This window comes from Lynx canadensis, chromosome C1, assembly GCF_007474595.2.
Source record: "Lynx canadensis isolate LIC74 chromosome C1, mLynCan4.pri.v2, whole genome shotgun sequence".
Classification (NCBI taxonomy): domain Eukaryota; kingdom Metazoa; phylum Chordata; class Mammalia; order Carnivora; family Felidae; genus Lynx; species Lynx canadensis.
Window position 1 is genome coordinate 145,929,606 of NC_044310.1, and position 16,538 is coordinate 145,946,143.

The 16,538-nt window shown below is 39.6% G+C and overlaps 1 protein-coding gene across 4 annotated transcripts in view; it reads left to right on the forward strand.

Moving 5' to 3' along the window:
* The window catches only part of GPD2 (glycerol-3-phosphate dehydrogenase 2), a 142,555-nt gene that overhangs the window by 97,879 nt on the left and 28,138 nt on the right, over positions 1-16,538 (forward strand). For all 4 annotated transcript variants that reach the window (XM_030324216.1, XM_030324215.2, XM_030324218.1 and 1 more), the window contains exons 7-9: positions 6,562-6,726; positions 7,554-7,698; positions 14,875-15,068. In XM_030324216.1, the coding sequence (XP_030180076.1) occupies positions 6,562-6,726; positions 7,554-7,698; positions 14,875-15,068 (504 nt within the window). The remainder of the gene's footprint in view (positions 1-6,561; positions 6,727-7,553; positions 7,699-14,874; positions 15,069-16,538) is intronic.

Here is a 16,538-nt window from a genome sequence, read left to right on the forward strand (position 1 = left end):
GAATAAGGTGCACTCTGTTCTTTTAGGAACATGTTATTAGAACCAAGGTTCTCTAGACCTGAAACGGTGCCTCTTTAGGGGTCTGTTGGAGACCTGATTTCTAGCACAGTTTCTGACACATTAAAAGCATTAGTACATATTTGCTCAATAAATGAGTGAGCGTTGAATGCAAATATTTAGAAAATAGTTTGTGGTGTAAAAAGTGTAGGTTCAAAGAGAGTAGAGAAGGCTATTGGGCCTGAGAGGAGTCAGGGAAGGTTTCATGAAGAAAAGATGAAAGTTGAATAGGCTACCAGGTAGGATAGGATGTCTCATGGAGTAGGGGCAACATAAGCAAAAAGAACAGCAGAGGCGTTTGAAAATGGCACTAGAGTCAGCCCAGAGATTTAGAGTCCATGTGAGGAGGTCATGGGCTTTGAGGCTCTTGGAACCATTAATTCCCTTATTCAGGTACCTCTTGCTCTAACTAGCTCTGTGGCACAGCCTAATCATCTTACTCCCATTTATTTTATACCATTTCTATGGGAAAATGAGTTGTGTTCAAAAATCACCATCTTAGAAGGCAGTTTTGAAGATAGAACCTATTTTTAATCAGGATTAATTTTATTAGAAAATTGGCTACACTGCCTGTATAAATTATCTATTGCCACAATTCCACATAACAAACAACCATAAACCCCCAAGAGTATAAAAACAGTTAGGATTTATTGTTCATGCACTGGGGTGGTCCTCTAGGTGGTTCTTCTGATCTTGTCTGGGGTTGGCTCAGGGATTCTTCTGGTTTCCCCAGAATTTGCACTAGTGTCTAGAGGTGTTGACTGCCAACCGATGCAGAATGGCCTTGGCCGAGATGACTGGGGGCAACTTGCCACATGCCTCTCATCGCCCTCCTGGTACCAGCAGCCTAGCCTGGGTGTGTCTTTTGGCTTTGTAGAGCCTCCTTTTTAAAATCACATCGATTAGTATCCCATTGACCAAAACAATTTCACGTGGCTGAGTCCAGGGTTAGAGTGGGAGAGGACACTGAAGATTCATAGCAAAGGGTTACAGGGAGGTATGAGGAATTTTTTGCAATATACTGCATAGTCCACAAAAGCCATTCGAATCAAGATTTTACTGTAATTCTAGAACTAATGGAAGAATATAATTTCCAGTTTTATTTTTCTGATTTCCTTTATAAAGTACCTGCCGTTTGGTCTTCATTCATGCCCTTTCTCCTTTTCGACATGCTGGGCCAAAGTGAGAGAGGCCAGAAATGAGGAGTAGGTTGAAGTGAAATCTTGAAAGGGGTAGGTAGGTATTGAGGACTAGCCATTACATGCACTGTATAATTTCAGAGGTGCTACCCAGCTCCTCTCCTTGTCTAGGACCCTGAAGCCCTGAGGAGTCCCCCTAAACATATGACCCTGTCCTTACAAGTCCAGAGCCATTCTCCACCGTATGTGGTAAGGTGCACCCTCCCTTAGCTGCTTCACGAGCCTCCCTGATCCCTGCCATGCCCCACACAAATAATCACTTTTATAAATAATGTACTTTTGGAAATTGCATTGTTGCCACAATTGACTGTCAAAAGTATGTTCTCATGTTGAGTTTTCCTTTTCAATTTTATTCATCATATGAATTTAAGCCAGATTTTGTAATCCCCTCACACACACCCACCCACACGTGCACGCACACACACACACACACACACACACACACACACACACCCCTTTTCTACTCTGCTTCTACCTGCACTCTTCCCATCAGAAAGGGAAATTTTAAGTATAATCATTATATTAAATCAGCTCAAGTTTAGTAGGTTAGCCTTTGAATTGTCTTTGGCAGACTGCTAAGGAGAAGGTGCCCAAGAGGTCATTGTGACACCGTCAGTCTGAGAGAATGAATCAGGCCCTGTGGATTTTGTTAGGAATGGGATTTGAGCTTTAAGGAAGTGTTCTTTCTTTCAAGCATCCTTTCTCCCCCTGCCAGAAGTAGTCATATGATTGCCCAAGACCCAGATCAGGCATAGGGAGATGGAAGGAAATATTCTCAACATTTCAACAGTGGCAGGTTTTATTGATGTTGAAGTCATGGACAGGTGTTATTTTAGTCAAGAGCTTTTTTTTTTTTTTTTTTTTTTTTTTTTTTTTTTTTTTTTTTTTCTAAAGGCTAGACTTTCTATACAGATTTCTGGGTCCATAGTTAGGTCTGTGCAGTGTAAACGGCCATTTTAAACAGATGCTGTATTAAAAGAAGATTATATGTAGAATTTCAGGACATCATAGAATTTTAGATCTGAACAACCAGGAAAATGCCAGGAAATTTGTTACCTAGGGTTTTTGCGTATTTACTCATTCTTCACATCCTTTACACATTCAGGGATTATATCTTTTTTTTTTTTTTTTCCAGCTATTTTGCATGTTCACTTAGTTGCTAAACTCTGAAGCCCTCTGAGGAGAGCGATGTTGCTAGTCTCCAAAATATTTATGTTTGAGGCCTATCTTTTCCATGATCACATTCTAAAACACTTTTCACGTAAAATACCTCTCACTATCCCGTACGCAGGGCCATGGAGAATTAAGGCAAAATCATTCTCTGCCACCACTGACCTTCATTCTTTGGGGTAGGTTGATTTAATATTGTGTTTTTCTAAACAAGGGAAAACAGTTACACCTTCCACCTCTTAGGAGCTTCCTCTCATACGAGTTGTAAGTTCAGTATGTGCACATATGTGAGATTTCAAGCGCAAAAGGAGAATAGAGTAGGAAACAGATTTTCACAGTCCCCGTCTGGGCCCTTGCGTCAGTGCCAATGTAAAGCTATTCACTGATCCGTGAGTAGTATCATGTTGCCTGGCTCTCAGGAAGCGGATTGGAAAATCCAAGCTTAATAAGCAGATCAATGGGGTGGGGGAGTTGAGATGATTGTATCACATTCCAGTGACATGCAGTGTTGTCAAAAACGTTGTCTCCAGACACAAAATTACAGGAGGCATATAGATACCTTTCAAAATGTCAGCAAAGGGGGTTGGAGGGGGAATTTAGTTAAGAATAGTGGAAATTTACCATTTCTTCCAGGAAGCATACACTGAGAGCATCTGGGTATCTCAGGATAAAGGGTGAATTGAATGTGCGTTGAGGAGGAGAGCTACCAGGAATCCAAGGAGGTACATGAATTAACTGAATGTCTGCAGAGAAGGGAACTTCTGGGTGGAGATGTGAGCTCCCGGGGCCCGGAGGAAAGTCCAACTGCTGACTCCTCGGTTTTTAAGAACTTACAGTAGCTGTGTTTGCACTCCCCTGCAGAGCCAGGGGAAATATGTGGGGTCAGTCTTAAGGGAATCATTCATCACCATTTCTCCTCCTGTCACACTTATTCAACTTAAATATAAGGACTACTTTGGGTTGAAGTTCAGATTTTCCACATTTCTGGGGTTTATCTGCTTCTCTCAAATTTCTTGCCACCAACTTATTGATGTCTGAAGTTTCTTTAACATGAGACAAAAACAATCCATTGTTAGATACACAGCTATAACTCTCTAAAGAATATATATATATATATATATATATATATATAAAGACTATTTACATTTAAAGACTATTTATATAAATCTATGAGACTGTAAATCTAAGGCTATAAATTAACCTGTTTATTTAACTCACAGAATGGAATTTGGCTAAACTTAATACTTACTGGATACCTGTTCTGTGCTTGGCACTAATGAGGGGAAAAAAAAGAAAAAAAAGATGAATGAGAAAGGCTTTCTGCCTTGCCGTGAGTGGGATGAAGAGGTGGGAAATTGTCTGGTGACTACAGTGGGAGGTGAGCTCTGGGAGAAGAGCGACTACCCTGTGTCTCTTCACCAGTGTGTTCTCTGCATTTATGTCAGACCCTGACTCATAATCAAGGCTTATTTTTTTTTATAATTTTTTTTCAACGTTTATTTATTTTTGGGACAGAGAGAGACAGAGCATGAACGGGGGAGGGGCAGAGAGAGAGGGAGACACAGAATCAGAAACAGGCTCCAGGCTCTGAGCCATCAGCCTGACGCGGGGCTCGAACTCCCGGACCGCGAGATCGTGACCTGGCTGAAGTCGGACGCTTAACCGACTGCGCCACCCAGGCGCCCCAAGGCTTATTATTTCTTTAAGTTGATGGATACATGGCTGAACATAATATCATAAGGGCTACTAAAAATGTATATACAAGATGTGATACTGACTCAGAATAAGGGATGAACAACTTTGCCTTGGAGGGACTCAGATACGGTGAGACTTCAAGGGGATATTTGAACCAGGTCACAAGGGATGAAGAGGAGTTTTCCAGAGCTTCCAGAATAGAATTTCAGCCAGAAGAATTAGCGTGGACAAACGCAAGAAGGTGTTAAATGGCATGAATGTTGAGGGAGTTGCAAAAATGTAACAATCCTAAGTAGTAAGTATAATGGGAGTGGAAGAATTATGGCAGGTGAGGATCATCCCAGGAAGGGCCGTCCTTCATAAGTAAGTGCCATGCTGATTTGGGTCAAGGCAGGGGCTACTAGGTAGCAGGGTGGATGGGCATGGGAGATAAGGACCAAAGAAGCTTCTTTCCTCCTCACACTTTGAACGGACGATCTTGTTTACCTTAAAAGTCTCAGGATTTGGAAATTAATTGAGGCATCTCTTAGTATAGAAGCAACAGAGCTTGATCAAGTATACCAAAGCTGTTCCAGTGAGACTTTATATTTTGATAAGGTATTAAAAGAGAGATTTTGTGTGTTCAAAGCTTAGAGTTGTGTTACTGGATGATTGTGTAATAGATACACTGCTTTATGAAGTAATCTGTCAGTTAACAAATGGGTTTTCTGCCTGGTCCCTTTCAATAGTGACTTCTGTGTAGGATTTAAGAGAGTTAATATACACATGGCTTTCCAGAGACTTGTCCAGTGTGTAAATCAAGGCACACCTGGTGGGGTGTGAGGCTTGCTACCTTACAAACATGGCTTGGATTTCTTGTACTGCCCATAGGGTGTTTCACTGTTAGGTACATAAATCTCCCAGAAGGATTGGATAGGATGGGTACTCTCTTTAATTTAGAGAGAAGATCTATAATGGAATTCTCAGTGTCTTTGGTCTGTTTGCATGCGTTTAACTTGGTGGAACATATTCCAATTTTAAATGAGCCCTACATTAATAGAAGTTGGTTTCTTAGACTTAACTTTAAATGGGTCTGCTATTTTAATAGCAACTTTAGAGTCAAACTGAGTTGAAATTGATACAAATGCTACCAGTCTTTCTTCCCACTGAATTCAGCTACCGCTGCTGTTGTTTTCCTTTCTTCCTCTACTTTCATTTTTTTAATTTTGGGATGAAATAGCCCCTTATTCTGCATGTTGAAGTTTAATGTATGTTCTCTACTGATAGAGGACTTAATGGAGAGGGAAAGGCTCTTGGCTGATTGTATTAGTTCAGCAGTTTTAGAATAAGATGTTTGTGGGGAGGGGTGGCAGAATCTTCAGTCATTGATTCTCTCTTTATAACTTTGCCCTTTTAGCTGGAACAGATTACCTGTGCAGGGCTTCTGGCCCTGCACAGGCGGAATCACAAGGAAGAAACTTTACATAAACCATTTATACTAAATGTTTGGTATGCTGGCAACATAAATCAACAACAATATCCATTACAAATTCATCCCTTTATCAGTATTATCTTGATAGAACTGATCCCAGTGTGTGGGAATTTGAACCCTGATTCAATACATCTAGCCCTGAGTAATTAATTATTCAGGGCACAGAGAACCTGGCCCCTGCAATGTAGAGTAATTCTTCCTGGTCAGCGTGAACTCCACTGGCAATAATAAATAGAAAACGTCTCTAGTGATGCCAGTATTTTAAAGTGATTAATCATTTTCCCCCACCCCCCCCTTCACCTCCCTCTTAGTTTTCTTTAACTAGGATTTTTCAGCAATAAATCTTTAACAATACAGGTAGGAATTGTTCTGTAATTAAATTTTGCCCTGCTTAATTTCTTACCTTTTATGTGTGATTAAAAAAAAATGTTACATTTTAAGGAGCTCTGATCAAGAGTCAAACCAAGAAAAACCCTTTTATAGAATGCATAGAGATGCTCTATGGGGGATTAAGCTCTTGATTTTGAATATTAGATAGAGCACATACTCGTAAAAATTGTTAATCAACACCAGTTGGGGTGTCAAATATTCTGAGGTTTTGAATTGCTTCACTTTCGTGCATACGGGTTGTCTGTATTAGGAAAAGTCTGACATGTACATATGTTCCCGAGCTGCGAGAATAATTACTTACTTCTTAACTTTCAGCTAATTGATGTGAGCTCCGTACGAAAGGGGTATTTTTTGCCCTTTCGGCGGTATACAAAAGTGCACTTGGTGAAATGGCAGGTAAATGCCTGGCCGAGAACGACCATGTATTTTTAAATCATGCCCTATAGAGCTGACCAGCCATCATGTAGATTCTGGGTGACAGGGACAGATGTGACATATCTGTTGTGACACACTTCTGTTCCACCAGTCTGTGGCTCGAGGTGACTCCTGTCCCTCCTCTGATGCTTTCCCCTGCTGCAGGACAACACAACGATGCACGGATGAACCTTGCCATTGCCCTCACTGCTGCCAGGTACGGGGCTGCCACAGCCAATTACATGGAGGTCGTGAGCTTGCTCAAGAAGACAGACCCCCACACGGGGAAAGAGCGAGTGAGCGGTGCACGGTGTAAGGACGTGCTCACAGGTACGCCGAGGCCCTAGCGGGAAGGTCTTTCTTAGCATCTTGCCTCGCCGATGTAATGACTGAATCATAATTTTTCTGTCACTTCTCTTTTATTTAAGCCAGATTTCAGAGTCATATTAATTATATTCCTTATTGTCAACAATGACTGGTTTAACATGAAAATTTTCCCTTGTGGTACTTGGCAATTTTTCCCTTTTGTGTTAAATAACAATAATGATAATGATAATAATAAATGCCCACAAAATTCCCACAGCTAGGAAGGTATTCCGTTTTCTGGACAAAAACATGTTATTAATAAAATTAAATAAGCATGCCAAGTTTCAAAGTAAGTGACACAGGCAGTGCATTTATACATCGTTAGAGTCAATCACTTTACCTTTGGTTGGATTTTCCATTCTTGTCCTGGTTCTGTGGCCACTTAGGCAGAGCTTCACAATCACCTCGTTTCCTTGAACAAAACCAACACTGAGACCTATGTTGTCTCACGGCAGCGCTGTTGACACATTTGAGTTTTAGGGAGAAAGCGGATTATTTACTCACCCGGCTTTCTTCACGTTTGGCGCTCAGATGCCGGGCACTTCGCAAAATAGACTGAGAACCGAGATGACAAAGCGGCACGTTCTTTCTTCGATTTGGACTTGTGTTGGGTAGACCGACTCGGATGCAAGCCCTTTGTGTGGCTTTTCAGTAACTGGCTGCTCGTGTCCCTTCGTGTGGTGCACAGTGTACTTCGCCATAGGTTAAGTTTATAGGTAAATTAATAACCCAAAGCATCGGTGAGCAGAGAAACAAATGGGGTGTGTGATTGATGCTGCTTTCTTTCACAGGGCAGGAATTTGATGTGAGAGCCAAATGCGTTATCAATGCTACGGGACCTTTCACAGACACCGTGCGCAAAATGGATGATAAGAACGCCGCAGCTATCTGCCAGCCGAGCGCTGGTGTCCACATTGTGATGCCTGGTTATTACAGGTAACTGTGTGCCAACTCGGCACCCTTGCAAGGGGGACAGGAAATCGGTTGCATTTATTCTTTCAGCACACTTTTTTTTTTTTAAAGCTTCTTCACTTATTTTTGAGAGAGAGAGAATGAGAGTGAGAAAGCGAGAGCACGAGCTGGGAAGGGGCAGAGAGAGAGAGGGAGACACAGAATCCGAAGCAGGCTCCAGGCTTCAAGCTGCCAGCACAGAGCCCGATGCGGGGCTCGAACCCACAAACCGTGAGATCGTGACCTGAGCTGAATTCCAAAGCTTAACCAACAGAGCCACCCAGGTGCCCCTCAGCCCACTTTTCTTACTGGATGGTCTAGCTTCCTGTTCAAAATGAGGAGAAATAAGCAAAGGAACTCTTCCAAAACACAAAATACAATCCAGACTTGGGAATTTCTTAGCTTTTACGGCAATACTCACTTCTAGGGGTTAATGATTTGGGATCTATTGTTGTACTTTCTTCAGTGTACTCACCTTCAGAAATTACACCTTAGTATTTTTGAATGTTAATTAAAATATTAAGGGTAAATTTTGTAAAAAAAAAAAAAATTCCACGAAGGGCATATTTTAATTAAAACACTAAAAAAATAATTTTATAAATACTCAAATTGGCTTATGAAGAATCTGAACATGAAGACCTCTCGTGTACTCTTATGTTTATGACTTTTGAAATGCGTTGTGAAAACTGTCACAGCAAGTCAAATTGGATGTGATTTCTGTTCTCTCATATTAACAAAGATAATTGTCAGTGGAGAAACGGGTAGGGAGAGAGATGAAACAAAGATACCTATTCACTGAAATTCATTGAACTTGACTGATGGGCACATTGCACTATTCTTTTTTATTATATTTTTGAAATTTTTAACAAATTAAAAAAGAAACATTTAGAGGGTTTTGGTTAAGAAATTAATTATAATTGGATCTCATGGACATTTCAAGACTTCTGTGGAAAAAAAATCATGTAACCATGATGAGAGTATGGAATATGTGTACCCTTTTTATCTCCATATGTGGTAAATCCAGTAGGCAAACTAGTAATTTTGTATGGAGTAATGATCTATGCTCCTGGTATTCACTATGATATTATCTATAGTTGAGAAATATTAGAAACTCCTTAAGTGCTAACCTTAATAGAATGGATAAGTTAATTGTGGCATATCTGCACAAGGGAATATTATATAGTCATTAAAAATTGTAATTATAAATAACTTTAATGTTTTAGGAAAACATTAACAATACCCTGTTAGTTTAGAATGAAGGATGTAAGATTAAATGTGTAATGTGATCTCAACACTGCGTAAATATAGAAAAAAGACTACAAGGAAATACATCAAATACTAACGGTGATTATCTCTAGGTAATACGATTATGGGTAACAGTTAAAGGTGGTAATTTCTAGGTAATGTGGTTAGGATGAGAGTTATCTCTTCCATGTTGTAATACATTTCTGTAAAGTTATATCAGTCTTTTAATATTTGATTAAATGGATGAACAGAATCTGTATTGTGTTTAATATCTACATTCTCCTGGGATGCTATCCTGCTATGTTATGTGATGCTGCTGTTTCATCAGTTTTTCAATAACCAAATCTTCCCAAAAAGACTCCAGGATACACCTAATTTGTACCAAATTCACCTCTCCCAAGAAAAATATTACACTTCTATTAAAAAAAAATATGAAAGTCCATTTTTTATCCACCAACTTCCAAGATTTCTGTCTCATTTTTAAATGTCTATGTGTGATAAGTAGACCATCATTAGTATTTTAATTGAGGACTAAAGAAACCAAGGTGTTTCAGTCTTGATAATAAAACTTTACGTAGCAGTACTTAATAGAGTTTTAAAATCTGGAACCGGAGTTTTGTTAAATGAAAAGGAGAGAAGTAAATACATGTAAATATGCAAATGTTTCTTGTATATAGAGAAGTTTTCAACAATAGTTTCATTCATAATCATATGCATCTATTTTGTATTAGATTAAAAATATGCGAAGACAGCTAGTTTATAAGGGTTTTTTTGGAGGGGTTTTTTTCTTTAATATCTTTTAGGCTATGGATATAAGACCTACGCTACAGACACACACATTTGCATATTTGTTTAGATCCTAGTAGATTCAATATATCCTCATGTGTTATTATGTTTCATGTTTTCTTCACTATTGCCCTGTGATGTCAGAGGATTCATTATTCCCTAATTTAATTCTGCCACTTAATAGATATCATTTGGGGCAGGCCATTTGAATTTTGTAAACCTTAGTTTGCCCATCATTAAAATGGGGAGCCAGGGGGTAAATTAAGGTGATACCTTGATGTAGTACTTGATGTTCACCACTTTACCTCTTACAGACTGTTTGGCCTTGGCAAGCTACTTCTTTCAGCTTCTGGTTCCTTATCTCAAGGTAGTACCTGATTTGTATACATTTTGACAATGATCCTGCGATCCTTTGTATCTATTTTGTTGACTGCTCTTCATGCAGTGTCTAATAGTGACCAGTAAATATTTCCTGAATGAATCCTACTAACTTTTTTGTGTTAACTTGACCAAATAGAGATTGTTGCTTTTTTTAAAGTTAAAATTCAATGTAACACCTATAAGGGATATTTTTGATATAGAAAAGTGAAACTATGAAAACAAAACATGATTCTTCATTTTATTGCTCTGATAACCCATGTATATAAAAATAAATGCGTTCAAGTAATCGCTGTAGAAAATAGAAGGACACAAAAGGAAAAGTGAGAGCCTCTCTCTTCTTCCTCATGCCCCCCTGCCTTATTCCCCATTTCAGTTGTTCTCTGGTAATCAGTAACACTTCCTAGGATTCCTTCTGTAAAACTGTGCGTTCATACTTGCACAAACGTCTATCCTTTTAAACATTTTACATGAAAGAGGTAATGCTACACCATATAGTTCTGTACTAAACTTTATAATACGCTAATAACAGAGTAGATAGGTGCTTTTAAAGAAATATAAATATATATCACCTGGATGTAATATTTTCAAAACAGGATGCCTTTCTTAATCCCCAGAATTTGTCATTAGCTTCAGGGCACCTCCCCATAAAGCGTGAAAGTGTGAGTTACAGCTGGGCCTGCTTCAGATGCAGTAAGTGATCTCATGCCACTTTGGGAGGAATTAATGTCCCCATTTTTAGCACCTTGAACTATAACCGCTATACCTCCTGTCAGAAACCTTCCGGGAGTGGTTTGCAGCCCAATTCCTGCTCAGGGTCTGCCACAGATGAGCTCCTTAGTTTTGGATACTGGCCTGGATTAAGAGTTTATTCCCTTCTAGCCCTGACCTTCAGGCATCCCAGAGGGCTGGTTTTGCTCTCCATATCAATTCACTTTCTTGGGTGGGGCTGGGAGATGTCAGACTGAAATGGCTGCCTGGGCTCATCAGTCAGTCACACTCAGTTATAGCTCGAGGGTTCCACTTGGCCCTCAGGGATGAGTCAGACCTCCTGGGGCTGCCCCATACACTGGGTGGTGGCACCTTAAGGTCTAACATTTCCACTAGAACCTGATCAGTTTAGATATGTAGTGAGTCCTGTAGCCACTGATTTGTTGAGTGTAGGCTGCTAAATGTAAGGCAAGGACCATGTGTATGTCGTGTTGGGCTGTTTTGGGAGTAGTATCTTTATGGCATTTGTTAACCTTGTTATGACCCTCAAAGACACGTGCCATGGTAGCAGACATTTTGTTTGCATTATTTCAGTTTCCAAAAACCCAGAACACAGAAATCATTTAATTTTAAAGGTGCTGTTTAGTTTACATGAAGAACAAACCTGAAATTTCCATCAGAGTTGCGGTGAGATGCTCTTTTTAAAGCAGCCACAATGCACGATGACTTTACGCACATGAAAATAATCATCTCCTCCTTCTACCTATAGGTGTTTTTTTACCCCTGACAAGAAGTCAGGTTTCTGGGGGGGGTGTTGTTGTGGTGGGGGTGGTTGTTGTTGTTTCTGTATCGCTGTGTGCGTACTGTTAGCTCTAACACTGGTTGCTAAGTAGTTAACAATAAATTGATTTCAGTTGAAATAAGGGTACTTGAGGAAGCCAGTGGTCTGCGTGAGAAAAATGTTCATTATGTTTAATCCTAGACGCACACGTAAATTAGCAGCGTGGTTTTCCTCCTGATGTCAGTGACTCAGACATATTGAGGAAAGACCTACGCGTCCCTGTCCCGTATAGACCATCACTACAGGTGCTCTCCATTTTCAAACTTTAGTGTGACCTTGCAGAATTAATCCTTCATAAGAAAACAAATGTTTCCCTAAGGGAGAGTATGAATTAGGTAATTTAGAACTGATGAAAGGTATTTCCAAGTGGATTCTTAAATTTTTATACCATTCATTACTAGCTTTGTCTTCCCTCTGTGCTTGTTAATTTTATGTTTGACACATATGTCTTCACTTAAGCAGTTGATTCTCTACAGGATCCAGTTATGCGTGTGTTGGTAACCATCACCTTCACCCTTTAAACTGCTTTTATTGCATTGGAAGGTTTTAAAGGATTCAGTAGTTGTGCTTTCCTAATAGCATTTCATGTCTAGGTTGTTGAATATAATAATTTTATGCAAAATTTTGTCGGGTTTATTGAGTTACTTAAGTACCTCATATGATATCTGCTCTATAAAATGATCATGCATAAAATATACCAACATATAATTTGTTCCTTAAATGTTAGGAGATGCAGTTTATTCTTTTGTTTCAACATGGTGCTATTTATCAGATTGAAGCTTGAACTCTGAATGAATTAATTCCCAGCCCCAAAGTGACTGATTTAATGTAAGGGCATATTTTTTTTTTTTAATTTTTTTTTTTTCAACGTTTATTTATTTTTGGGACAGAGAGAGACAGAGCATGAACGGGGGAGGGGCAGAGAGAGAGGGAGACACAGAATCGGAAACAGGCTCCAGGCTCTGAGCCATCAGCCCAGAGCCTGACGCGGGGCTCGAACTCCCGGACCGCGAGATCGTGACCTGGCTGAAGTCGGATGCTTAACCGACTGCGCCACCCAGGTGCCCCTAATGTAAGGGCATATTTACCCAGGATCAAATCAGTTGCTTACAAACTACGTAATTAACTAGTGTCTTTTAAGATTTTTTTAAAGAGAGTCTTAGGAGAAACACAAAGAAAAAAATATAAAATATTCGATACTTACAGTTTTCAATATATAAAAATGAAAGTAAAATTATTTCCTTCAACCCTGAATGAAGATGAAATCTTAGCTGAAGGTTTAAATGATTGACCCACTTCTGTGATGCATTTTGCGTATGTTAAGTAGGACTGTGGCCCACTCTCTCCGTGTCTCTCACGGATCCTGTAGACAGTGGTTCTACAAAGGCTCTGTAGAAATGGCAGCATTTCCAGTACTCAGTCACGGCTCAGTCAGTTAAGCATCTGACTTCAGCTTAGGTCACGACCCCACGGTTGGTGAGTTCGAGCCCCATGTTGGGCCCTGTGCTGACAGCTCAGAGCCTGGAGCCTGCTTTGGATTCTGTGTCTCCCCCTCTCTCTGCCCCTCCCCTGCGTGCTTGCTCTCTCTCCCTCACAAAAAATAAACATCAAAAAAAAAAAAAGAAATGGCAGCATTTCATGGGACTCATGGTTCTTTGCAACAAAAGCCTTACACTCTTTGTGGTTTACATAAAGAAGATGTATATGCTAAGCTGACTATAGATTTCTTTTTTTTTTTTTCAAGTAATTTTGTAGCTCTTTTTTTTTTTTTTTTTGAACAAGTTGTATGCCCAACATGAGGTTTAACTAAAGACCTCAAGATCAAGAGTCACGTGCTGTACCCACTGAGCCAGCCAGGTATCCCTAGATTTCTTTTTCATGAAATAAATTATTGTTGTTTACTTTTAAGCACTTGTTAGACCCTCACCCTTATACAATTGAATCAATATGAGTTTTTTTTTTTAAGTTTTTTCAGAGGAATGATAAACATAAAAAGTTTACGCTTTTTTAAAATTTACGGGTATAGGAGGGACTTCTTGAAATTTATTTAAACCAAATGGAATTGTGTTTTCTATTTAAGAAATTTCATTAACAGAAGCTGAAAATGCCTTTAACATTGGCTTGCTATGAGAATTCAGTCAGACTGAAACAGCTCTCTGAAGATTGGTAGGGCCTGTTTGAACATGACACTTTAAGATCATCCCGCCCCTTTTTCAACTTCTCCAAATTTCTTTGAATGGTTCATGAATGCATGAAAACAATAGTTTCTGATTTAATGAGACAACTGGACAGGTTTTGTTAATATTTCTAGTTGCTTATTATTTCTGGTGTGTTTTATAATTTGGTTTTAAAATATTAAGTATGTGTTAGTGAAAATTATTGACTCATATTTGGGAAGATTTTATGTAATCTGTCAAAAGAGGCATCTTCGAACCTTGATTTAATAGCATAATACATTAGCCTCCTATGTCTGTTTAAAGATTGTCGTTGCTAAGATATTCCTCTCCCTTTTTTGACCTTGCCCTCATTCACTGTTATTTATGTAATAGTAGAAAACCCAGCCCTTTTCTCATTGATGCACTTCTTGAGATTTCTATAAAATTGAAGTAAAGTAAGAAATTTCATATTTGGTGAAGTGGTGTAAGTTCATCTAGGTACAAAGAAGTAAAGAACTTTTCTGATCACATTTTAGTTGCTAGAAACTTAGAGCCTTCACTTTTCTCACGTACTTCTGAGACCTTCCACTGAAAGATGCGTCAAATGTCAAATGTCCAAGGAAAATACTTTTCATTGACTTGAAAAAAGGTTGAAGAGCAATCCTTAATTCACCATCACAAAAAGAATTATAGACACTTATCCCCGCTGACATTATCTGATGTGAATGGTCCAAAGAATATAAAAACCCAAACAATTGGAAAGTGAAGTCCACTTTCTTAATTAACCTTGCGTTGTTGAGATGGGGAGGGCTGGTTGCGCTGTGAGTTTTATTATCACACGTGCTCCCTTCTTTTTCTGTTACCAGTATTATTATTTTTTTTTCTCTTTTAGGAATTTCTAGGCTAGAGTATCGGCAGTTAAAGTAATAGTTCATGTGTTTCTTGTTTGCTTGTATGAGAATTAGTGAATAGTTTTTTAGACTGCAGATTAAGGATTAAACTTCTGCTAATTTCAGAAATCTGTAACCCTTCTTTTTACATCAGCCCAGAGAGCATGGGACTGCTTGACCCAGCAACCAGCGATGGGCGAGTAATTTTCTTCTTACCCTGGCAAAAGATGACAATAGCAGGCACTACCGACACTCCAACGGATGTTACACACCATCCCATCCCTTCGGAAGAAGATATCAATTTCATTTTGAATGAAGTGCGTAACTACCTGAGTTGTGATGTTGAAGGTAACTTATGCATTCCTTTGAGTTTGTTTTCCTTCTTTTCTATCTCCCGGCCCATCCCAGCTCTTACTGGTAACTGCCACATCTAAGGTCTGAGTCCTCTTCACACCTGACTCTTCTGTACTGATCACTTCTTCTGGAAGATTTATGGGGACCAAATTATACCACAATGCGAAGCAGCTGCTTGGTCCCCCCCCTGCTTTCTACATCCACACGAACCTCACACAGTCATTTTCTGACCATCTCTAATGGCTGTACACAAGCCATACGTGAGCTCTAAACACTCGTGCTCTCTGAGAAGAGCATGAAATGTTTGCATTGCAATTTAATTTCTAGAGTTCAGGAAGATCTGATTTACAGATACAGGATATCCTTAGGAAATAATTAGTCAAAAAATGAGAGGATAGAGCTATATAATCTGAGAGCTTCGTGAGCTTTTCTATATGAAAAGTAGTGTTGACAGTGGATTTAACTAAGTAGGAGAGGTATGCTTTTTTATTTTTTTTAATTTATTTTTTAATTTTTTTAAATGTGTATTTATTTTTGAGAGAGAGAGAGACAGATGTGAGCAGGGGAGGGGCAGAGAGAGAGAGAGAGAGACACAAGAATCCAAAGCGCCTGCTGTCAGCACAGAGCCCGATGCAGGGCTCGAACTCACAGACCGTGGGATCACGACCTGAGGAGAATTTGGAAGATTAACTGACTGAGCCACCCAGGTGCCCCAGTATGCTTTTTTTTAATTGAAAGAGCCAAAGTTAACTTCTTTTTCATGCTAACCAGGGCATACTTACTTTTAGTTTGGATGTTAATAGTATTTTCTCCACTGCATATATATAATGAATATGTTTTATCCCAGCTAGTTCCTGAAGTTTCCTAACATTGTCCTTCTCTATTTCCTATCTCAGTTAATAGCCTTATCATCCAGTCACCCAAGCCAGAAATAGCATGCTGGCCTTTTTTTTTTTTTTAATAGTCTTAATTTATTTTAAATGCTTATTTATTTTGAGAGAGAGCAAGGGAGAGGCAGAGAGAGAGGAGAGAGAGAATCCCAAGCAGGCTCCACCCTGTCAGCACAGATCCCAATGCAGGGCCTCAACTCACCAACCGTGAGATCATGACCTTAGCCAAAATCAAGAGTTGGACACTTAATGGACTGAGCCACCCAGGCACCCCTCTCATCTTCGGGGATCCTTCTCTTTGCACATTCAGTCCAGTTCCTATCTGTGCTCACTCTGCAGTACCCTGTAAATCCCCTCTCACTTCATTGTCCTGGTCACGCCTATGTCACTTCTCAAGCAGCTGCACTGGCCTTCTAACTGGCTTCCCAAGGTCAGGTCCCCGTTCCCACCCTGTCTCACCCTTCCATCAGCACCTTCTTTCTGAAACACCATTCTCACCATCACTTCCCTGCTCAAAAACATCCCTTGGATGTTCCTCATTGACTTTCAGAGAAATTCTAAGCTATCTGGCTTG